At 35.0% G+C, this 25,671-nt stretch overlaps 1 protein-coding gene and 1 long non-coding RNA gene across 5 annotated transcripts in view; one reads left to right on the top strand and one right to left on the bottom strand.

Moving 5' to 3' along the window:
- Positions 1-1,068: 1,068 nt before the first annotated feature.
- LOC127537919 (uncharacterized) lies at positions 1,069-2,930 on the bottom strand. The gene is made up of 2 exons (XR_007947643.1): positions 2,833-2,930; positions 1,069-1,268 (listed from the first exon to the last, which is right to left on the bottom strand). It is a non-coding gene; the product is annotated as an uncharacterized LOC127537919 (long non-coding RNA).
- KCNC2 (potassium voltage-gated channel subfamily C member 2) overlaps positions 1,297-25,671 on the top strand; it is an 88,842-nt gene continuing 64,467 nt past the window's right edge. For 2 of the 4 annotated variants that reach the window (XR_007947641.1, XM_051961263.1), the window contains exons 1-2: positions 1,622-1,791; positions 2,748-3,426. Coding sequence is in view for 3 of the 4 variants with exons in the window: in XM_051961263.1 (XP_051817223.1) it covers positions 2,767-3,426 (660 nt within the window). In the remaining variant the exon portion in view is untranslated. Of the gene's footprint in view, positions 1,392-1,621; positions 1,792-2,747; positions 3,427-25,671 lie in introns of those variants that run through there. The other 2 variants (XM_051961261.1, XM_051961262.1) reach the window with 2 other exon arrangements.

The following is a 25,671-nucleotide window of genomic DNA, read 5'->3' as shown; positions in this document are numbered from 1 at the left end:
CTATCTTTTAATGACTTATACTGACCCTCTTGCAAAGCTTCCCTTTCCTTTCCCCATTTTTCATCTAGCTCTCTTTTAAGATCCTTTTTAATTTTTTCTATGAGAGCCTTGTGTGATGGGGATCAGATCATATCCACCTTTGGATCTAGAGACAAACTGTTTTTTGTCTACTCAAGATTTGAAATCTGCTCTCTTTCCATATAGAAGCTATCTATAGTTAGAGCATGCTTTGCTTTTTTGCTCATCTTGAAATAAAAACAAACAAACAAAAAAAACCTACAGTCTGCTTTTCAGTGGGGTATTTCTAAGTTGCCTCTCTAGAGAACAGGAAGTGGCAGTGAGAAAGCACTCATTGGCTGTGCTGGAACCTGAAATCAGCAACAGTGGAAAGGCAGCTACTAGGACTATGCTTGGACCAACTATTGGGACTGTGCCTGGATCAAGCTGTTGGTCCTGAGTGGGTGTGGCTATGTCCAGAGAGACTCTAGCTTTTGGGGTTATTGTCTTTAATGTATTTATAGCTTCTTTGCTGATTTACTGGCTTGCTGCCAGGGCAAAATAGCTCATACTGTGGTAAAGTTCTCCCAGCAGATTTTCTGACAGCAGAGATCACACTCTGCCCCACTCTGGTTTGCTCAGCATGCCCTGTTTCCCATGCTCTCACTGCCTTCCTGAGGTCTGTTTATGGCCTACCCCAATTCTGTCCCAGCCCCAAGCAAAAACCGACCTTTTGTGGAGAATTTTGAGAATATTTTCTGTTGATAATGTGTTATACTCCCAATATTCAGGGAGTGCAATAAAAAGAAGGCAGAAGCTGTGGGGAAGGTGAGGATGGAGCTACATTAAAATAAAATGTGAGCTAAGTTGGTACTATAAAGTTTCATCAGACCCACCCATCCTTTCTTGCCAAGTGAGCCTCAGAACATAAGAGAAAAGATTAATGTTGAAAGGACAGCTTTAGATTATGAAAGAATAGGTGCTTGTCAAAGAAAATGCCCTTTGCAAAGGCGACTTAACTTTCTAGAGGGGAGTGACTTTCATTTGGACCAGGAAGACACTTCAGAATGCTCCAATCCATCGGTTCTTTATTAGGGTTGGGGAGTACTGCTCGTATCCATCCAAAGCTCCATCCCCAGTTTTCTATGATGGTGACTGTGGGCTCGTATGCTGAAGCCTGGTGTACATCTCGTAACATGAACGCAACGACCCAGCTGTTTGGCAGAGGGGGTTGTTCCCAAGTTCAGCGTTGAGGGAGGCGGCATAGCCACCTGAACAGGAAAAAATCCAACAATTAGTTTCTCATTGGTGGAAAGAATATCGGCTGGGCAAGAAAGTCGAGAAGGGTTGGAAATCAAGCAGACTGATTTTCTCTCGGTCTCTCGCTTGTCAAGGTATTCTGGGATGGAAGGAAGACTGAAGAGGGAGGGAAGGAATGGATTTGGGGATGCTGTAGAATAAGTGCACTTGGCTGTCAGGCATACCCTCCTACTGTTTGGGCATCAGACTGTAGTGGCCTCAGGGAAACCTCGGGGAAAGATAAGCGGTAGGCTAGAGTTAAAACAACTAGTGGCGATGACTATCTGCCAACGGCTATCCGCTAAAATGTCCTCCTTGGATTGGTCTATATCCCTCTTAGAAAGCAAATGCTTTTCTCCGGTGTCCCCTTCCCCCATTACCTCCTGGGAATGAGAGCTCACTGAATGGATTATTTGCATTTAGAGGGACTGCTCCAAACAATCTGTTCTCCTGCCCAGCTCCCTTCCTCCGAAGGTGGGAAAAATAGGAGATTAGGTAAGGGTCTGTTAGGTAAGAGGCAGCCTTATCTATTTGTTTATTTATATTTATGTTATTTATATTATGACTTCTGCCTTCAATCCTTTTGACTATCCCCTAAGGCCAAGTGAAGAAGTGAACCTGAGTTAAAGATCTCGAGCTTAAATAGTACACTATTTCAAAGTCCGATTCTTTTTGTACAGCAAAATAACTGTTTGGACATATATACTTATATTGTATTTAATTTATACTTTAACATATTTAAGATGTATTGGTCAACCTACCATCTGTGGGAGAGGATAGGGGGAAGGAGGAGAAAAATTGGAACAAAAGGTTTGGCAATTGTCAATGCGGTAAAATTACCCATGCATATAACTTGTAAATAAAAAGGTATAATAATAATAAAAAATCTCGAGCCTAGGGGAACCCAAAACTCAGTTGGGAAAAGCAACTGTCCCTTCCGTGTTTGTTGAGGGTTTGCTTTTTAATTATTTATTTATTTAAAATCAGGGACTTTTAAGTCTGGCTAGGAATAGGGAAAGAAAAGGAAAGGTTGCGGTTACCTCACACTGGTTCTTAAATTGTGAGAGCAGTGAGGATCATGAACTCCCCAGCCCTTGGGGAAGAGTGGAGCAAGAGGAAGAAAGGGATGGATAGGAAGATAAGGGGAGGAAGGGGAAAGAGATGAATTAGGGGAGATATCAGCGGAGCCAAAAGGGCGTGAGCTAAGGAAAACTGAAAAGATCGGATAAGATCTGAGGCAATCTGAAGAGGCTGGAGTAGGTGTGACGAAGGGAAGTTAGCATCCAAAGCTGATTCCTCCAGCTTTTGGACCCCTTTCCACTCTCATTGTCATTATTCACTTCCTTTCGGGGGTGGAGGAGTTTGTGAGGAAAGCGGGGGTGGGGGGTTGAGGGGTGGGAGGTGGCCTCTTGCTTTGTTTTTAACCCGGTGGTGTGTTCGCCTTCCCTCAGTCATGTCTGAGCTACAGAAATGGGCAAGATCGAGAACAACGAGAGGGTGATCCTCAACGTGGGGGGAACCCGGCATGAAACCTACCGCAGCACGCTGAAGACCCTTCCAGGGACCCGCTTAGCTCTGCTAGCCTCGGAGCCCCAAGGAGATTATTTAACTGGAGGTGATGAGCAGCAGCCATCTCCCCCTCCCCAGACGCCTCCCTCTCCGCCGTCTGGCCCAGCTGGAGGCTGCTTCGAGAACAGCGCAAGCAACTGTAACCCCCCGGCCGCCCCCGGATGCGGGAGGGCCGAGTTTTTCTTCGATCGACACCCTGGGATCTTCGCCTACGTACTCAACTATTACCGCACAGGCAAGCTACATTGTCCTGCTGACGTGTGCGGACCCCTGTTCGAAGAGGAGCTGGCCTTCTGGGGCATCGACGAGACTGACGTGGAGCCCTGTTGCTGGATGACCTATAGGCAGCACAGGGACGCGGAGGAGGCGCTCGACATCTTTGAGACCCCCGACCTCATTGGCGGCGACCAGGGCGAAGAAGAGGATCTGACCGCTAAGAGGCTGGGCATTGAAGAGGTGGTAGGGGTGGGTGGCCCGGACTGCAAAAACAGCCGTTGGAAAAGGCTTCAGCCCCGGATGTGGGCTCTCTTCGAGGACCCCTACTCTTCTCAAGCCGCCAGGGTAAGACCAGGGTCGACCCCACCTTCTTCCCCAAACTCCCTAATTTCATTATTTCTCGATTGCTTTCTTCCTTTCTGCTCTCATTTTGGAAGGGTGGTTCTGTGAGGGTTCCAGAAGTGGCCTATGCTGCCTAGAGACTCCATGGATCCACAGGATTGTAGACCATAAAAAAGCAACTCTAGTTTTCTCCATTTAGGATGGGAAGCGGGGTATAAATAAAAGTTATCTTACTTTCTGGATTAGTGCAAATCTTGGTCTGGGAGTTCCAGAAATTCAAATCACTTTTAACTCTTATTTTTTCTACTCTATCTTCCATTTTTTTTCATTTATCTTTACCATTTTCTCCTACAGTGTAGTCATCCTGATTTAACATTTCAAATGAAGCATAACTTTCCATAATCTTCTAATTCATCCAGAATAGTGACTTCAATTAGAGTCCTATTTTGGGAAATGAAGGAATAGTGTGTGTGTGTATTCATGCAAGATGTTTGGCCAAGAGAATCTTACTTCTTTTTAAAGTTCACTCCCTCCCTGCTTTGGAAGTCTGCTAAATTTCACTGAGTTGGTTTTGAGGAATTTATAAAACTCATCAGGACAATGAATTTGGAATAATCCACATATTTTTTTTTTAAAAAAGCAAAAACAAAAAAACAAAGCCAGGCAAAGAGTTCAGCCAGTTTACTAACAGCTTAATTTTGAATTGCTTATTTAGGCAAACTTTAAATTTTGTTTGGAATTAAGCCCAGCTCAATTTTCTTTTTAGTTTCTATCTTCATTCATTGCTTAGAAAGAACTCAGATTAATTCTTTAATTTTTTTTCAGAAAGAATTTAATTTAGAGGTTCATTTATAAATACAAATAGAAAGTCACATAGTTATGGGGTTTTATTTTGCATGGGAAACTAACTTATTTTTTCCCCTTTTAAAATCATTGTATCAGATTTGTCAAAGGATTCTCTTTTTACACTTTAGCCCCATTTTCATTTCCTCCTCTGTCAATTTTCAATGGTAATATTTGGGAACAAGATTTGATGACTGGTTTTAAATAACACCTGTTTAAAATGGAAGAGATTTGTTACATATGTCTTGAGGAGCAGAGGGTAATAATATTTTTAGTTTTTGGAGAAGAAAATCTGGTATAGTATTTCTTTCCACCCCTTATAAAAGAAATCTCTCTCACACACATATTTTCTCTTGTTTGTTCACATATTTATCTTTAAAAATAGTATTAATAACTTTCTTTGGGATGATTTTTCTTAAAATTTAATCCTAAAGATCTAACATTCACAAAGAGAGAGCTACTAATTCCACTTTATGATTATTGTAGTCCTCTTTTTTTCAAGCTGAGAACCCCAGAATCCTCTCCTTTGTTGGCTGAAAAGAGAAGCATGTTTGGTTTTTTTCTTTCTTTTAGGGCTCACTACACATTAGAGTTTGCAGGTATTGTATATGCTTGACAATGTTTTATTAGCATTCTCTATGATAACTCCAGGAATATATTAGTCTAGGTCAATAATGAGGTGTTCACTTTGCGATGGAATTTCATCATGTTGAATTTTTCTTCATAAATGTAAATCACTGCATCAGAAGTGTTTTCAACACATTGAGATGAATAATATGGAAGATTTGACCTAACTTATAGATGAGATAAGAAACAATGAAGAATAACAATTAGAAAACAAAATTATCAACTTTTATGCCTAAATTAAATCTTTTAATTCTCTGTGGATCTATGTTGCTTTGTGAACTGGTGTATTGTTTTATAGTTATTGAAATTTTAATATTTAGGAATAATATGCAACTTTGGTGGTTTTGTAATGGCATTTAGGTTAGTAGAATTGATATTCTTTGCTTCCTGTGGAAAGAGTGAGAATGCAGAATAATTTAAAAATAATCTTTGAAGTTCTGGGAAGTCCCGTTTCAAATTACTAGAACCTTTAAAAAGATATTTATATTTGTAATTGACAAATAATAATAATGAAACGTTATAAATAATAATATCTACATATTTAAATAGTGATTTTAATGCAAGTGAGTTTTAATGATGACTCTGAACGTATTCAAGACTTTGGACAATGTTTACAATTAAGTCAATACCCTGAGTAATGAGCCCAATTTAATGAGCCTTGGTAGATTGAGGTAGAAATTATATCTCTCTATATAACATGTACATATATAATTGTTATCATAATAAATGAATTAATTAAATCATTTGATTCAGCAAAATATTTTACTGACATGTTTATTTTTAATATATCTTTAAGTATTTTAATTTTTATGATCATTGGAATAAAAAATATTATTTTTATTCCCTTTTGTTGAATATTTTCAGCTACACTAATACATTTAAATGTGTTTTCATCTTTTGTATTTGAACCTGTATTCTTCATCCTTTTTCTCAAATCTCTATTTTGTACTGTCTAGTAATTGCTTAAGTGAGATGTTTGTTTTGTTTAATAACTTAATGTTGCAGATGATGAAACCACAATTATTAGAAATTTGATAGTTTTGCTCAAGTTGTTGCCCTAATCCCCTCCTTCCACTTTTTTTCCCCTTAAAAAACCCATAATCACAACCCATAAATGTGCAAAATTAGTTTAATGTATTTTGGTAAACAAGATCACATTTCTTATTTATGACATGAAATTTTATCCTTAACTGTGTTCTCTATAAAAATAGAAATTTATAGAAATTCAAATATAAATTGTCATGGTAACCTGTTAGCAAGAAAATCAGATCAGGAGAGGAAAGGAGAGATTATTCTAGTGATATTATCAGATCATACTGTACAAACATTCTGAACAAGGTTATGCTGAGATGTTTACAGACCTTATGTTTTGTCTCTCACTTCTAATTCAGTACTTACATTTTAGAAGCAAATGGAACATGTATTTTATTTTCTGTTAAACTATTTTATTACTAGTGAACAGAAAGATGCCTGTAGAAAGATTCTTTAATGAACCTGAATTTTTAAAGTTTAGAAAAGATACTCTTAAGGACTCAAGGTGATTACTAAAGGTTATGTTTAAAAAATATTTACCTCATCTTTTTGGTATTGTAATTATGAATATATGAAACTTTCTCTTGAAACTTAATTTTTTGAGAAGATTGAAATTCAGATACTTAAAAGAGTTTGAATCTCCTTCAATGAATCTGTATACCATTCACAACTTATGCAACTCTATTGCCTTTTTCCAGAAACATTTTGTAGGGAATGTGAGGGAAGGGATTGGGTAAGGAAAGTATGAATTTCTACAATGACACAGCAAAGTATTGCTTTTTGTTATTACATCGAAAACATTTTTTAAACAAAATATAAAAATCTTGAGACAATTGTTAAGTGTGTCTTTTCATGATATTTAAAAATATCACAGTGATTCCAATGATACAGTGAAGAGGCAATGTTAGTAAAATGCTAGTGAAATTATATCCTCGATTGCCAGTAAAAGCAATGGGCATAACAGCACTTATTCCATGAAATCTGGTCTTTGTTTAATTAGTTCTTAAGGATTTTTTGTTGTTGTTATTCCTATAGTTGCACCAAAGTTACTGTAATATAATTATTGTGTAAAAAGGCAAAGACATCTGAAGAAAATTGAAAACAAAACAAAACAAAAAACCAAATATTTTAAGTGGCTGATCAGGAAATTTGCCCTAAAGACAATAGAACGACACATACTTAAATAACCAAATAATATTGAAGTGGTACTCCTTCCAAAAATGCAAATTGTTGTCTATCCATACCAACCCATCCTGTGTGTTTCTTGACTACCTTTGAATATAAATCTACCACAGGTAGACCATCCTTACTGGAATTTTCTTTTTGATATTTTAACATGGAGCACACAGACCATTTACTGTATGTCTTGCTGTGTGGCTGGCATTTTTATTTTTTATCTTTGTGATACATAGGAATGTTGATATGAATGAAATGAATGAATAAAATGAATGAAAGTTGGGTCAAACATTATTTTATTTTTTGTAAAAATTTCTTTAGATGTTTTGAATGAAGTATATTTGCCTTTATCATGGTTCTCATTCAAAGAATCGAGATTCCAAATGGACTTTTAAAAATCATATTAGCTAGTGTTAATGTAGTGCTTAAAAATTTTAATCCCACTTCATTCTTACCTCAATCTGAGAGGCTAGTGCTATTATTATGTCCATTTTACATATGAAGTAATTAAGATATTCATAAGTTAAGTGAAGGTCATACAGCTAGTAAATGTGTGAGATAAAATTTGAACTCAGATCTTGGCTCTAGGATGAGCATCCTATTCACTGTGATATCTAGCTACCTCTAACATATGCTATCTAGTTTTAGAAAGTTGGGTTTACTACTGTAGTGATAAGAATAAATTAATATTAAAAGGGATATTATAAATTGTAAAATTGCATTATAAAATATCTGACATTAAATATATGCATCCATTTCTGTTAGAAATATGATCACAAATATTGTCTATCATAATTGTGAGGTTATTGTGCTTTTGGTTCATTGATTTGTATTTCTCATGTTTTTTTTTTCAGTTATTTGGGGATATCTTTGTTATAGTAACAAGCCGTTGACATATCACTGCTTCAATGCTGTTCTTTTCTAAGACAAATGAACCAATTGTGGGATGTTCAATTCATGTTAAAAAAAAATGGATCAGTGGCTGACCACTTAGCATTTACCCAGTCAACTACATAGCAACACAAACTAAAGTAGTTCAATATTTTTTTTTGATTTAGGTATATGCCTTTACAAATGTCTTAGTTTGGTGAAAGCCAATTGATATGGAGCAGTTTTATTTACTTTATCAATCATATGATAAAGTGCTGAGCATTCATTAGGTTAGATTGCTGAAGAATTGGTGTACTTGGTTCATTAGAATTATCCAAAGAATCAAAGTAGTCAATTGGTCCATTTTAACATAATTGGGTCAATTATTTATTCATGATCTTTGACAACCAATCAGCATTCAAAAAATAATCTGATTAATGTAGTTTACTAGGTTCAGAAGTGTTTACAGGAGTATTATGGCATAATAATAAAAATAAAAGAAATGTGAGGAATGAGAAAAAAGAGGGAAAATGTATCATTTGTCAAAAATGTTACTTTCTAAACATCTGAAGACAAAGAAATATCTATGTTTTCATAAAAGTTATGACGTTTTCAAATCTTAAAATGCATATCATTACCTTCCTTTTTTACTTCTACAAATGAAGTCAATGTCATTTCAGGTCTCATATTTTTAGATCTTCTGAGTCATATATCCATATATTATGGTAATCTTTGGAAATACATCTAAACAAAGTAGTAAAGAATATTAAATGATTTGTAAAAGACCTTTAGCTAACAGCATAAGAAAATAATAGCAACTACCTGGTGGAAAAGCAATCTGGTCAAATGAAATCTAGGGTGTTATATAAACTCATCCCAGAGTTCTATTTGAAGTAAGAATGGAAAATTGCTTCTTCTTGTTTTTGTTTGTTTTTTGAGGGGGTAGTATTTTTTAGAGATGATAAAGCACTTTTATATTCTATTACTGTTGTAACTTCTTAACTGATTTCCATAAACATCAGTATATTTTAGAAAGTAGTTTTGAAATAAGGAGACAGACATGAGAAACAATGTATTAATGCAATGAATACAAAAAAGAACCTTGAATGAAAGTCAGGAGACCTGAGTTCTGTCACTGAGTGATCTTGAATAAAGTTACTTTTTTCTATCTTGGTTTTCTTATTTGCAAAATAAAGATGATCTCAGTACAGCATAATGGACTGGGTTTGGAATTAGGGAAAATGAATTTGAAACCTGGATGTATTATGTGACTTCTTTGGGGACCCCCAAACAAATTATTTATCTTTCTTGGCCTTGGTCTCTTTATTTGAAAATGGTGGGAAGAAAATCAGAGTAGAGTGGAGTGTCAAGCTCACAACTACTGATAGCAGTCCACAAACTTTCTGAGTATGGCCCAAATCAATTTAAAATATAATTGAGAAATACATAAATAAAAATGCAATACAATAGAGATAATGCTACTTTGTGTGTGTGTGCGTGTGTGTGTGTGTGTGTGTGTGTGTGTGTGTTTAAAGTCAATATATGGCCCAAGGGGATCTGTTTAAGTTTGACACCATTGGACTAGCAGATCTTCAGTTCATCCTGTTATCCTGTGGCTCAACTAGGGTCTCTTTCAACTTTGACTTTCTCTGATGTGTTGTGGGGATGTCTTGAGAAAGGTTGAGTTGATTAAAACTCATTGATGATTATCATTTAAAATGAGATGGGCCAGGGTCATGAATTAAGAGACAGATTAAATTTTGACTGGTATATAAGGATCATAATACTAATAAAATGAAACAAGAGCAAGATTTTTGTCTATGTTACTTGGGTCCTTTTATCTCCAGCTGTTGAGTAGCTGCTATACTGTTACTATAGAAACAGGTTAGCTCCTGATTTCTTTTTTTTCCATTGAAAACAGTCTTCTCTCAGCCACTTATTGATCTCAGAAAATCATTTTTGCTGTGGTCCTATCATGAAACCTATAAAAATGATCAGCATTGTAACTTCATAAATCTAAGATTTGATGCAGTCCCATAGCTACCCACCTCATTGGTTTTTTGGTTAGGTAATCTGAGTTTGCTTTTCACTTGAAAATTGTGTCTTCTCAAATATATTCACTTCTTCCTCCTCCCCCTGCATCTTAGAAAATGAAAAGTCTCATCTATTTAAGGATTGTCAGACATGTCTAACAACTTGTTCTAAATGTTTATAAAATATTGTCAAATTATTATCTGAATCATTACATAACTTCATAATGATTCTTAAGTGCAACTATTTATTAAATACCTTAAGTACCTTCAAATGCATATATATCTTCATAGAGAGGAAGGTGAGTGCCTAGGTTCATATCCTCCATTAGAGGGTTCAGAGATCTTACTAAACATAAGAGAGGATTCTATGTTTATTATCTAGATTTCCTCAGAAAATGATTGTGTAACTTCTTACATAAATAAGGGTAGTATTTTAGAAGACAGATGTATCTTCATAAATTCAGCTCTTTCACTGCTTTATTTATTTATTTTTTATATGGATCTGGGATGTACATCATACAGGGACCTCTTGGTAAGGAAAATTGCTACTGTAGCTCAACTATTCTCTAACTTTATAGTATAAGAAAGTTACCTAGTGACAATGAAAGAGTTTACTTTTATGACATGTCCAGGATCATACTGTCAGCATGTGGCAGAACGTGAATGCTGTTTTTTTGGATTTTAAGGCCAATTATCTATCTACTACATAGTACTACCCCTTTTATTGACTTTAGCTACTTATGCCATCCCTTTTTTGGGAGGGGGAGAGGGAGTAGCTGATATTCATATAGATGTATTCCCTCCTCTACCTCCCACCAGATTATTTATTTATATAGTTTCTAACTTAAAGTAAATAGTTTTGAAGTTATTTTTGACTTGTCCACTTTAACATAACACATGTATATGTATACACATATATGCATATAAGCACATATATGGTACATTCTATTTATGTAAGATTGACCATAGTCATATAAAACAGATATTATATATATAATATTATTGTGTTAAAGTTTTTCTCCTCTATCTCATCATGGTGGTCCTTCAGTGAAACATGAATCATTGTCTTCTAGTGATCAGTTAGAGACAGCAATAGATTCAGTCTCTGATCTCCTTATTCATTTATGTCTCAAGGATGGTTTACTATCTTTTAAGGTGAAGCACTAGCTCAGCTCACAATGAAGGCATTTGTACTCTTTTCCAAGAATCTCCTCCTACACCAAGTGATTCTTGTATCAAAACTTACCTGTTCTATGACTCAGTTTTTTAGGTCTAAGAGCCTGTTGACTAATGAGAAGTAATTGAAGCTGTCATTTCATTGTGATTTCTAGCAAGGCAGAGTAGTCTCTTTTTTTCTATAACTTGTAATGTTAATAAAGTTGGTTAGGGTATTGAGAGGTATCTCAAAACCATTATATTGGGCTTTATAACAAGTATATGGCAGTGTTGGCACATGACCATAGCCTTTTACTTCAAGGCTTCTCCTTTATCCACATTCTTGTTATTCCTCTAACTCTCATTTTCTAACTCACACTCTATTTACGTATAAAGGGCAGAACTGTGGAGAAGTATACTTGAAACAAAGTGTTAACGCAGAGGAATCGATAAGACAATGGTTATCTAGGTTAGCATGGTTCTCTAATTCAATATAATTGATTTAATCTTACAACAAGGTGTTAAATCAGTGGAATTAAAATAATGGTTCTCTAGTTTACATGTACTTTACAGTATAATTCTACAAGATTGACATCTATGATAGTGTACTTATAATAGAGTATATAAGAGCCAACAAAGATTGGAATAGAAACATTCCATCTTTGATCAGGGTCCTGGTGGCTCTCCTGCTTCCTGCACTTTGAGAGAGACAGACTTCAAGTTAGAGACCATCCTGGTGTCTCTCCTGTCTCTTGTACTACTGCATTCCTTTACTGAAGCCAAGACTTTTTCCAGAGGACCTCCAGAAAGCCAACCCGGACTCAAGCAAAGGAGACAGACTGTGAAGGAGATAATAACAGACTGTGAAGGAGATAATAAAGACTTTGGACTTTATTCCTGACTATTCTCATGATAATTACTCTGTTAAAACCAAGCCTGGCCCTGAGACCTCCAGAAAGCTAAGCAGAACCTTCCATTTGGAGCCCAAACATGGACTAAGGACATACATCCATGATCCAGAAATAGGGAGAGTACAAAAATAGACAAGCAGGAAACTTTGTTAAAGGCTAAACTAATATTTCAGCTGAAATGAGACAAATGCTTAGAAAAGAGTCTTCCCCATTCCAAGGGAAATGTGTAGAAAGCATAGTTAGGCTAATAAAAAAACCAAGGTTGATTTGTAATTTGGAAGCAGATCATTGAACTCTTCAAAACATTAAAATACACATCTCCTTAGTTCTCTAAGGAAGAAGAATTAGAGCCAGGCAAGTGGAAACTAGTAGGAGAGGAACTAATAGAAGATTACAATGATATGGTCCTGATTCAATTCCTAAAGAAATATTCTATACATATAATTTAATACAATTGGCTTTAAGGAATTACATGAGTGTTAGAATAATAAAAAAGAAGAAAGAGCAGGAGGAGGGGGGTACTGATAAAACAGCTGGAAAGCATGAAGAATTAGACAAGAAAGGAGTTAAGTACAATTCTGATGAAATTAAGGAATGTGATGCTTCACAACAGGAGCCATTGGGGCATTTCCCTATACCCTGACCTACCTCCCTCAATAAACCCTTCATGAGTGAAGGGAGAAAGAGGAAGGGGAGGGGACAGTGACACCATCAGCACCACCAAAGCAGTTTTGTCCACTCCCTATGACAAGATTACAAAAGGCACCAGTTAAAGCTAAAAATGAAGGACAGGATATACCTGAGTTAAGAATAGAAGCATAACCTGTTATTCAAGAGTTTGACACTTCAGGTCAAGAAAGGAGAAGATACCTTCCTTTTGATCTGGAAATTATCAAAGATCTGAAAAAGGGTTGCACTATTTATGGGGCTACATCATCTTATGTTAAGATAGTATTAGAGAACTTGACTTATGAAATTTTAACCCCTAATGATTGGAAATCTATAGCAAGGACATGTTTAGAACCTGGACAAAACTTGTTTTGGCTTTCAGAGTATAGTGAACTATGTAGGATAAAAGACAACAAAATAGGCAAACTGGACTTAATATACCAATCACCTTTGATCACCCAATAGGTATAGGTCATTATGCAGATATATTAGCACAAATTGATTACCCTTTGATAGCATATGAGCAAATTGATGCTGCTGCTACTATCAAAGCATGAGGCACCCTCCTAGGAAGACAAGATAGAGGGGAAGCATTCACGAAAATAGAGCAAGTTTCAAATGAACCCTTTAATGATTTTGTGGGACATCTGCAGCTAGCTGTCATATAAACTATTGGTGAAAATGTAGCAACAGAAATTATAACAACATAACTTGCTAGAGAAAATGTTAATGAGATTTATAGAAGAATTATAGTATGACTACACAAGGATGCTTCTTTAGAAAAGATCATAAGATGCTATGCAACAGTGGGCAATAAAGCCTTTTATACCTAGGCTATGATGCAGACTTTTCAAGATAGAAACATGGAAAGACAGGATCTCTTTTGGCTAGGGATTTCCATAGAGACTCGTCAATGTTTTCACTGTGGTAAAGTAGGGCATCTGAAAGCTCAATGTTGGCATAAAGAGAGAGTGAAAAAACAGGGTGGGAAAACAAGATCCAAAATCTTATGTCCAAAATGCAATAGAGGCTTCCATTGGGGATTACAATGTAGATTGACTCAGGGAAATGAGAGGCGGGGCCCAGCTCCAGAGTCCCAGGCAAAAAACAGGTGGGGCATAATGGCAGTCAAGGTTACAACCAGGGAGTCTTTAGAAGTTCAATACTCTGATATGATCAATCAGTCAAAAAGCAATCTGATGACTGCCCAGATGTTATAGAAATATAAGGTAAAATAAACATTGAAAGAATTCATAGATCACTTACTGAAAGAGATCCCAAAATCAAAACTCCAAGAAATATTATGGCTAAATTCCAGAACTATCAGACCAAGGAAAAAATACGACAAGCAGCCAGAAAAAAAAAAAAAAAAACAATTCAAATACCTTGGAGCCATAATAAGGATCACTCAGGATCTAGCAGCATCCACATTAAAGGACTGAAGGGCCTGAAATCTGATGTTCCTAAAGTCAAAAGAACTTGGTATTTAGTCATAAATAACTTACCCAGGAAAACTGAGCATTTTCTTCCAGGGAAGAAGATGGACATTCAATGAAATAGGTGAATTCCATTTATTTCTGATGAAAATAACTCAAGAGAAGGATAAAAGGGTAAAAAGAACTCTTGAGAAACTGGATTTAAAGAGTACATATATAATTTGATTTTACTCTTATAATATAAAAAAGAAACTAGGGGTGGAAAGAAAATTGTATCAAAAAAAGGGAAAAGTGGAGGTAAAAAGAGGGAAACTACATCTCACAAAGAGGCAAAGAGAATCTATTATATCTGAGGCAAGGAAGGGAGGCAGTTGAACATAGTGTGAGTCTTACTCTCATCAGATTTAGCTGAAAGAGAAAATATTAGACATATTTGCTTTACATAGAAACTTCTCTCACCTCACTCAAAAGTGGGAAGGAAAAAGTGAAAAGGGAAGGGGTAATCTAAATAGAAGGGAATACAGAAATAGTAAGGAAAAGTTTTAAGAAAAGGGGAGGGACTTCAAGGGGGAGGGAGGGATTCTAAAGAGAGAGGGCTGCATGAGGCAAGTAGTGCTCATAAGTTTAATACTGGGGAGTAGGGTAAGGGGGAAAGGAAAGAGAAAAACATAATTTGGGGATAATAAAGTGGCAGGAAATATAGAATTAATAGTTTTAACCATAAATGTGAATGGGGTAAACTCCTCCATAAAGCAGAGGTGGATAGCAGAATAGATTAAAAGCCAGAATCCTACAATATATTGTTTACAGGAAATACATTTAAAACAGGACGATACACACAGAGTAATGGTAAAAAGCTGGAGCAGAATCTACTCTGCTTCAGGTGAAGCCAAAAAAGCAGGGGTAGCCACTCTTGATCCGATCTCAGATCAAGCAAAAGCCAAAATTGATCTAATTAAAAGAGATAAGAAAGGGCACTATATCTTGCTATAGGGTAGCATGGATAATGAAGCAATTTCAATACTAAACATATATGCATGAAGTAATATAGCATCTAAATTCCTAAAGGAGAAGTTAAGAGACCTGCAAAAAGAAATAAATAGCAAAACTATAGTAGAAGGAGATCTAAACCTTGTATTCTCAGAACTAGATAAATCTAACCACAAAATAAATAAGAAAGAAGTTAAAGAGGTAAATAGAGCACTAGAAAAGTTATGTATGGTAGATCTTTGGAGAAAACTGAATAGAGAAAGAAAGGAGTATTTTCTTCTCAGCAGTTCATGGAACCTGTAAAAAAATGACCACATATTAGGAAATAAAGACATCAATTTCAAATGCAGAAAGGCAGAAATAGTAAATGCATCTTTCTCATATGATGCAATAAAAATTGCATTCAATAAAAAGCCAGGAGAAAATAGGCCAAAAAGTAATTGGAAACCAAATAATTTTGATTAAATTAAAGAATGATTGGGGGAAACAGCAAATCATAAACACAACTAATAATTTCACCCAAGAGAATGACAATTAATGAGATATTATACCAAAATGTGTGGGATACAGCCAGTGGTAATAAGTGGAAATTTTATAACTCTAGAGGCTTACTTGAAAAAATAAAGAAAAATCAATGAATTCGTCTTGCAACTAAAAAAGGTAGAAAAAGAGCAAATTAACCACCCCCCAACCAAACACTAAACTTGAAATTCTAAAATAAAAGGAGACATCAATAAAGTTGAATGTAAAAAAAAAAAAACTATTGAATTAATAAATAAAATTAAGAGTTGGTTTTGTGAAAAAACAAAACAAAACAAAACAACAGATTAAACCCATGGTAAATTTGATTAGAAAAAGGAAAGAGGAAAATCAAATTGTTAGTCTTAAAAATGAAAAGGGAAAAAAGTAACAATGAAAAGGGAGAAATTTCCACTAATGAAGAGGAAATTAGAGCAATAATTAGGAGTTACTTTGCCCAATTTTATGCCCAGGACCAGATGGAGTTACATGTGAATTTTACCTAACATTTTAAAGAACAATTAGCCCCAATGCTATATAAAAACTATTTGAAAAAATAGGGAATGAAGGAGTCCTACCAAATTCCTTTTATAACACAAACATGGTACTGATACCTAAATCACGTAGGTTGAAAACAGAGAAAGAAAATTATACACCAATATCCCTAATGAATATTGATGTTAAAATCTTAAATAAGACATTAGCAAAAAGACTACAGAAAATCATCCCCAAGATAATATACCATGATCAAGTAGGCTTTATACCAGGAATGCAGGGTTTATTCAATATTAGGAAAACTATTAGTATAATTGACCATATTAATAATCAAATTAACAAAAATCATATGATCAACTCAATAGTTGCAGAAAAAGCATTTGATAAAATCCAACATCCATTCCTATTAAAAACACTTGAGAGTATAGGAATAAATAGTCTTTTCCTTAAAATAATCAGTAGAATCTATTTAAAACCATCAGTGAGCATCATATGTTATGGGGATAAACTGGAACCATTCCCAATAAGATCAGAAGTGAAACAAAGTTGCCCACTATCACCATTATTATTCAATATTGTATTAAAAATGTTAGCTTTGCATTTGATCAAATCCAAAATCCATTCCTAATAAAAAAACACTTGAGAGGATAGGAACAAATGGACTTTTCCTTAAAATAGTCAGGAGCATATATTTAAAACCGTATGTAAGGATCATATGCAATGGGGAAAAACTGGAACCTTTCCCAGTAAGGTCAGTAGTGAAATAAGGTTGCACACTATCACCAGTATTATTATTCAATACTGTATTAGAAATGCTAGCCTCTGTAATAAGAGTTGAGAAAGAGATTAAAGAAATTAGAGTAGGTAATGAGGAAACCAAACTATCACTCTTTGCTGATGATATGATGGTATACTTAAAGAACCCCAGAGATTCTACTAAAAAGCTACTAGAAATAATTCATAACTTTAGCAAAGTTGCAGGATACAAAATAAATCCACACAAATCCCAGCATTTTTTATACATCACCAACAAAATCCAACAGCAAGAGATACAAAGAGAAATTACATTCAAAATAACTCTTGATAGCATAAAATATTTTGGAATCTATCTATCAAAGGAAAGTCAGGAATTAAATGAGCAAAGTTACAAAACACTTTCCACATAAATAAAGTCAGATCTAAACAACTGGAAAAATATTAAGTGCTCCTGGATAGTTTGAGCGAATATAATAAAGATGACAATCCTACCTAATCTATTTATTTAGTACTATACCAATCAGACTCCCAAGAAATTATTTTAATGACTTAGGGAAAAAAACAACAAAATTAATATGAAAGAACAAAAGGTCAAGAGTTTCAAGGAAATTAATGAAAAAAAATCAAATGCAGGTGGCCTAGCTGTACCTGATCTAATACTATATTATAAAGCAGCAGTCACCAAAACCATTTGGTATTGACTAAGAAATAGATTAGTTGATCAGTGGAATAGATTAAGTTCACAAGACAAAATCGTCAATAACTATAGCAATCTAGTGTTTGACAAACCCAAAGATCCCAACTTTTGGGATAAGAATTCATTATTTGACAAAAACTGCTGGGAAAACTGGAAATTAGTATAGCAGAAATTAGGCATGGGCCCACACTTAACACCGTACACCAAGATGAGATCAAAATGGGTCCATGATTTAGGCAAAAAGAATGAGATTATAAATAAATTAGAGGAACATAGGCTAGTTTACCTCTCAGACTTGTAGAGAAGGAAGGAATTTGTGACCAAAGAGGAAGTAGAGACCATTATTGATCACACAATAGAAAATTTTGATTATATCAAATTAAAAAGCCTTTGTACAAACAAAACTAATGCAAAGAAGATTAGAAGGGAAGCAACAAACTGGGAAAACATTTTCACAGTTAAAGATTCTGATAAAGGCCTCATTTCCAAAATACATAAAGAATTGACTCTAATTTATAAGATATCAAGCCATTCTCCAATTGATATATGGTCAAAGAATATGACCAGACACTTTTCAGATGATGAAATTGAAACTATTTACACTCACATGAAAGAGTGTTCCAAATTACTATTGATCAGAGAAATGCAAATTAAGACAAGTCTGAGATACCACTACACACCTGTCAGATTGGCTAAGATAACAGGAAAAAATGATGAATGTTGGAGGGGATGCGGGAAAACTGGGACACTGATGCATTGTTGGTGGAGTTGTGAATGAATGCAACCATTCTGGAGAGCAATCTGGGATTATGTCCCAACATTTATGAAACTGTGCATACCCTTTGATCCAGCAGTGCTACTGGGCTTTTATTCCAAAGAGATATTAAAGAAGAGAAGGGGAGCCTTATGTGCAAAAATGTTTGTAGCAATCCTTTTCATAGTGCAAATTGAAGGGATGTCCACCAATTGGAGAATGGCTGAATAAATTGTGTTATATGAATGTTATGGAATATTATTTTTCTATAAGAAAAGACCAACAGAATGAATACAGAGAGGGTTGGAGAGACATACATGAACTGATGCTAAGTGAAATGAGCAGAACCAGGAGATAATTATATACATCAACAACAATATTATATGATGATCATATATGATGGATATCGCTCTCTTCAACAATGAGAGGATCCAAATCAGTTCCAGTCAATATGTAATGAACAGAACCAGCTACACCCAGAGAAAGAACACTGCGAAATGAGTGTGGACCACAACATAACATTTCCACTCTTTCTGTTATTGTTTGCTTGCATTTTTGTTTTTTCTTCTTAGCTTATTTTTATCTTCTTTCTAAACCCTATCTTTCTTGTGCAACAAGATAACTGTATAAACATGTATACATATATTGCATTTAACATATACTTTAACATATTAAGATATATGGGACTGCCTGCCATTGAGGGGTGGGAGTGGAGGTAAGGAGGGGAAAAGTTGAAACAGAAGTTTTTGCAAGGATCAATATTGAAAAATTACCCATACATATGTGTTATATATTAAAAAGGTATAATAATTTAAAAAGCAATCTGATGGAAGAAAGGGATTATAATTGGGGAGAATACAGGCTTTATAATCCAACAGAAGGGCAGTATCCAGTGTGAGTAGCTCCAGTATAACCTCCAGATGATATAGAGAGATCCAGAAAGTGTTGAATAGAAAGGACCAAAGAACTGCTTGGGGGAGAGAGTTTACTTTTATCTCTACAGATGGAGAAGAAATCTGAAGGGTTTCAATGAGCCATATTTGCTTTGTCCATCAGAGAGAGATAGAAAAAGAGAAAAAGCTCAAAATAAAGGAGAAAACTCAAAAAACATTAGGTGGTTCATCTCTGACTACATGTGCCACTGAAAGAGCATGACTGTTAACCCAATGTATATGGCAGTTGACTCATGAACATCAAAAATTGTTGATAGACTGTTATAGAACTTCAAAACCTGCAAGAATCATTGGATTCTCTGAGGCATGATAAGACTGATACACGACTTCAAAATCTGCAGGAGTCATTGGATTCCCTGACACATGATGAGACTATTGCAGGATTTCAAACCTTACAGGAATCACTGGATTCCCTGACAAATGAAGTAATGGACAATAGATTGGTTTTGGACTATTTCTAGGACTTATGGACATGTATAATTCCTCATGTTGATTCATGTTGTTTGTTACATCATTACTAGCCTGTGTTATATATTACTATGTGCTTGTGTAATACCTCTTATGTTGATGGATTTATGTATATCTGTTTCAAATGAGATCTTTCAGAAACCCACTATCAAAATCTGGATTGACTCCCCATTTCCCTTTGGTGTTTTCATCTCCCTTCCTGAGACATCAGGGAGAGAGTGATCAACTCCTTTTTGGTGTTTTCACCTTCCTTTCTGGGAAGTCAGGGAGGGCATGATCACCTATGTTCTAAAACAAAAGAAAGCTGGAGATGTAAAGGGCAGGAACTCAGTATGATTGATTTAATCCTCTCACAAGGTGTTAACTCAGTGGAATTGACAAGACAATGGTTATCTAGTTTAGCATGTGAATTCTCTAGTTCAATATGATTAATTTAATCTTACAGCAAATAATGGTTCCCTAGAGATTTAATGATTGGCTTATACTCAGTATAATGTATAACATGAGTATAACAAACTCAGCCAGAGACAGAATTCAAGATAGAGACCATCCTGGTTGCTCTCCTGTTTCCTGCACTCCTGCATTCCTCCACTGAAACCAAAACCCATTAGGGAGGACCTCCAGAAAGCTAATCTGGCCTTAGGTGAAGAAGACAGACTGTGAAGGAGATAATAAAGACTTTGGACTTTATTCCTGATTATTCTCTTGGTTATTATTCTCCTAAAACCAAAGTTGGTCCTGAGACCTCCAGAAAGCTTACCAGAACCTTACAATCATGTGATCTAACCCTAGTCTACCCAATATAAAGAAATTTGACCTGAGGAGTTAATGGTTAATAATAACAATATGTTATCCCACCTAGATGTAGATGTTAATCCTAAAATGTAGATATTAATCTACATTTTACTTGGGACTATTAGTGCCTCAACTTCAGAGGTCTGAATCATAGGGAATCTAAGCACTATAGTAGGCTGTTAGGTGAAATTATTTTATGTAGGGAGGGAAGGACTGATATATAACTTCATCTAAATATATGTCTGGTCCTACTCCTTAAGAGATTTTAATTTAGAGACTTATGATGCTCAAAATATAGCCAGCTAGCTATCCATGTAATCAAAGAATTTCACAGCTGGAAGAGACTTCAGTAGCTATCTTTTCTATATAGTCTATATTTTTTTCTGGTCTGCAAAAGAATACCCCCTGTAACATGTCTGAGAGGTGATCATCCAATCTTTGCTAGAAAACTGACCCTGAGGAAGATCATTATTTTATCAGGGAGCATATTTACCTAGGGATGGCTCTTACTGTTGAGAAGTTTCTCTTTAAAATCAATTTGTTTCTTCAAAATAGCTGTTCTCTGCTCTTAGTTCTTCCTTTGGGGTCAAACAAAACAAATTTAATTTCTCTTCTATAGGGTAGGTCTTCAAATATCTGAGAGCAGCTATCATGTACTACTCTTGAATACCCTTGCTATTCTGTGTACAGATAATAGCCATCTTTGGTTGGTGTCTGTTGTCATAATTAGAAAATTTTGTTGCTATTTGATCTTTTTTCTGACTGAGAGGCCTAAGTCATCCTTTTAAAAAAGGGTAATACTGATCATTTTAAAAATGCATCTTAAAAGTGGTTCTTTTACCTTCTTTGTGAGGACTGTAATTTTCTTTGCCATGTGTGCATTTCTTTAATAATCTGATACTTTGCTATTCTTTATTTGAATCTAATGTGCAAGCCTAGCTCTGAGAGAAAGGGTCAGTTGCAATTTGTGTCCATTGCAATGCAGATAACTCATACTTATATTCATCTTTGTATTTTGAACATCATTTTCCTCAAAATAACTGTGAAGTAGTGTGGATGTTATTATTATCAATAATAATTAAGGATATAATCAAATTATAATCAGTTTGAAACACATCCTAATAATATAGACCTAGATTTGGAACGAACATTTTAGACCATCTAGTTCAGTTTCTTCACTTTAAGGATGGGGAAATTGAGACCTACAAAAGTTATTTGCTAAGTGTTAAGAGACTTGCTTAGTAACACAATTAAGAAAATGCATAGCCAACATCTGCATTTAGGTCTTCCAATTTCAGAACAAGTTGATTAAATTTCTCTGTTCCAGGAACTGTGTTAAATGTTAGACATACAAAAAAAAATTAAAATAATTTCTTGCCTCAAGGAACTTACATTCACTGGTCACCTGAGTAAAAATAACATAATCAATTTATTGACCGTTTTACTTATAAATTAATTTGAAAGTAGAAGTATCTTTTGATACTTGTGGTTTGACTTCTCTACTTTTTTGGGTTAAAAAAGAATTCATAGAGGCATTTCACTATTTGTTTTCTATTTTCAAAGTTCTCAGTGGATTTGCTCTCAAATCTTAACACTTTCTTCTTTGTAGCTCTGGCAAGAAAGAAGACTTTTTTGCCAAATGGCAAGTGATATTCCACAGTTTCAATGTGTTGAGATAGAGAAAGGAAGGGAAGTGAGAAAGAGAATGAGATGATTAATATGTCTTTGCTTCATAACTATACTTTCTCTTTTCTAAAGAAAAAATTTTTTCATGCTAATTAATATTTACAGAGATCATCCAGTCACCGTTCAGAGTTGATATGAGCATGTTTCTTTTTTCTGCAAAGTCATGGAAATTTAAAAACAGTGATAATTCCAGAAATTTTCTGACTCTATGAAATATTTCCTTCTACATTATGACTGCATGGTGATCTTAATGGAAACTGACACAGAATCCATAGGGAGACATCACTCATATTTTCATTCATTTGTTTCCCAGTGTTCATTGTCTTATGTGATCATGCTAACTTAAAAATGCCTTTTGGTATGAGAATTAATTGAAATGGAAATTTCTGAAATTTTAGTAATATAACCTCATTAAAAAAAACTTCCTAGTATGGGAAATATAAAATAATTCTTTATAAACCAAATTAGAGAGAGGGGTCCCCTGCTCCCATCTTTGTCTTTAGATATGCAAGTATACAATAGAGGAGAGCCAACAAATTTGTTGAAAAGTTAGTTAAACCAGCATTAATTAAGCATCTACTATGTGCCAGGCACTGTGCTAAGCACTAGAGTACTTTTAATGAGTCACCTGGGAATAATAAAATAGCACAACATCCCAGGGTTGTTAAGAGGATCATAAAAGATAATAATTAAAAATTGCTTAGCACTTACACATGAATTGGTAGATGGAATTGGTGGTTTTCTTCCTCCCTCCCTCTCTCTCTTTCCTTCTCTCTCTCTCTCACTCTATCTTTGTCTCTTTCTCTGTAAAGGGAGAAGATGGGCTTAAATTTCCTAAAAAAGACTTTTATATATAGACATGTTTTGAGGTCTATAATTCAAATTATGTTGCTTATTGCAGAGTTATCCTTATCCAATTATCCTAATCCAAAGTCTATTACTTTTCATAGTTTTCTTGCCTTTAATCTAGATTAATCTTCTCAGAAAGTTGTTTGATCTTCAATTTGCCAGATTAATTCAGTGTCTGCGTTTATAACTGAGACTTTTAATATCATCAGAGATTCCAGGACAAATAATTGTATATATAGGTAGTATATAATTTGAACAAATATAATAATAACATTAGTTATTTAGATGATATTCTGGGATGATTTCCCAGAAGCTAGGCCACACCAACCCTTGTTGGTCATTTTGGATTCAATGAATTCTGCTGAATAGTAGCTTGCAATTGCAAGGTCTTGACCATTTGGCAATAAGTAACTTCATAAACATTCCCTTGTAAAGTGGTATTTATAAAGACAATTAAAGCCAATCTGACACATGACAGAGAACTTGCCTTGGAGACAGAGAGACCTGGACTGCAGTCCACCTTTGACAGTTATTAGCTGGGTAACCCTGGACAAGTCACTTAACTTTTAAGTGCCTCAGGAAACTCTCAGGCTATGAGTTGTAAAAAGATGTTGATCTGTTTTAATAGAGGGAGTTTTCATATTGGGCAGCCCTATACTTGTTAAAATATAGGTCTGATAAAAGAGCAATTAAAACAAAATCAAAGAACAGCAATAAAAACACCTTTCAGATGATGCAGTGGATAGAATTTGGGACCTGAAGTCAGAAAGACCTGAGTTCAAGCTGGTCTCAGATATCTGTTAGCTGTGTGACCCTGGGGAAGTCACTTGACTCAGTTTCCTCATCCATAAAATGGGGATAAGAACAGAATGTACATCTCAGGGTTGTTGTAAAGATCACATAAGATAATAATTATAAAGCACTTAACAATGCCTGGCATATAGTAAGGGCTATATAAATGTTAACTATTATTTTTACTACCATATGAAGTAACTGTATATAAATATCAGTAATATGTTAAATATGTTTAACTTCATGTTTATTTGATTTCATTTTTGATGAACAAATCTTAGGGTATGTCACTGACCTGACTATTGACTGTACCAGTAAATAGTATGGAGAACCTATTGTAAAAATACTAGTGAAAAAATATCTGCTCTTGTAGCTGGACAAACATCTTAATCCCTATAATTTTAATACAATCCCAGATGATGCTTACAAAACAGAGAGGAGGATGACCAAGCCTAGATTTTAGATTTCGTCGAGGTACTAATTTAAGTAATAGTAGATGGTACAGATATGTACATATGAGCAAAAGTCAGATGTTAAGCTTTTTAGAAAAGCTGAAAGAAACATCAAAAGCCAAAGGCATTTTCCACCATTAGAAACTCTGCAAGTTAAATTTCTGTAGGGTAGGTAATAAAGGTGGAGTGAAGTACTTAAAGCTTGGTCAGTCATTGAAGATGGTAAGATCATCTACTGCTGCTAGTCATACTGACTTTGGTCCTGTCATTGGATTTTGATGACTCAGAAAAGGAGAACAAGACTGAAGACTTTATGCAGTTCTGTCTCACTTAAATCTAATTCATACACAAGTCATTCTATCACCCGTGCTGAGGTCATTAATCTTCTTTGAAAATCAATGATAGATTGAATGACAGAAATCAATGACAGTAGAAACACCAAAATATATTATTTTTGTTTCTTGTCAGAAACTCTAAGGGCCTTCCTTTTGCAGATAATTTTATGTTGGTAAATTAGACCATCTTTGGTCTCTCTTCTTTTATGGCCCTTAGTCACTGACAAACTGAGGCCTAGGAAAAATTTTAATTTAGAAAGACTAAGGTCATGCATTGTATGCCCCTTCATTGCCAGCCATCTTGACTTTTGTGTTGCCACTCTGAAAGAGATAGTGAGGCTGACAATTCTGTCTCACTTAATTCCAGTTCATACATGAAACATCATTTTATGTCATTGATCCCCTTTGAAAACAAAGGACAAAAAACAAGTATCAGGTAGTGAGCCATTAATTTATATTTCACTTTAAGGTCTGTAAAAGTATTTTACACATTATAGCTTCATGAGGTAGATGCTATTATTAGATCTATTTTGCAAATGAAACAGGCATTAAGTTAGTTACTAAAAGTCACACAGCTGCTGTGAAGCAGGATTTAAAACTCTAGTCTTTTGAAGCAGCTAGGTGGCTCAGCAAATAGATCACTAGTCCTGCAGTCAAGGAGGGCCTGAGTTCAGATTTTGACTTAGGCACTTATTAGCTGTGTGACCCTGGGCGAGTCACTTAATCCCAATTATATCCCCCCTTCAAAAAAAAATCCTGTCCTCTTGATTCAGTTTCAAAACTATTTCACTTCTTCATTTAGCTGGCTTTTGTTTTTTACATATTTATATATAATTTAAAGTTTTAGTCATTTTTTTGTTTTATGGCAATCATTTCAGAATACATTCTCATCCCTTCTTCTTGCTTGTAACAAATAAAAGAAAGGAAGTTAAACAAAACCAACTGATTCATATTA

This window comes from Antechinus flavipes, chromosome 5 (genome assembly GCF_016432865.1).
Source record: "Antechinus flavipes isolate AdamAnt ecotype Samford, QLD, Australia chromosome 5, AdamAnt_v2, whole genome shotgun sequence".
NCBI classification, from domain to species: Eukaryota; Metazoa; Chordata; class Mammalia; order Dasyuromorphia; family Dasyuridae; genus Antechinus; species Antechinus flavipes.
Note: the sequence above shows the minus strand (reverse complement) of the source record. Positions and strands in the feature narration are given on the sequence as shown.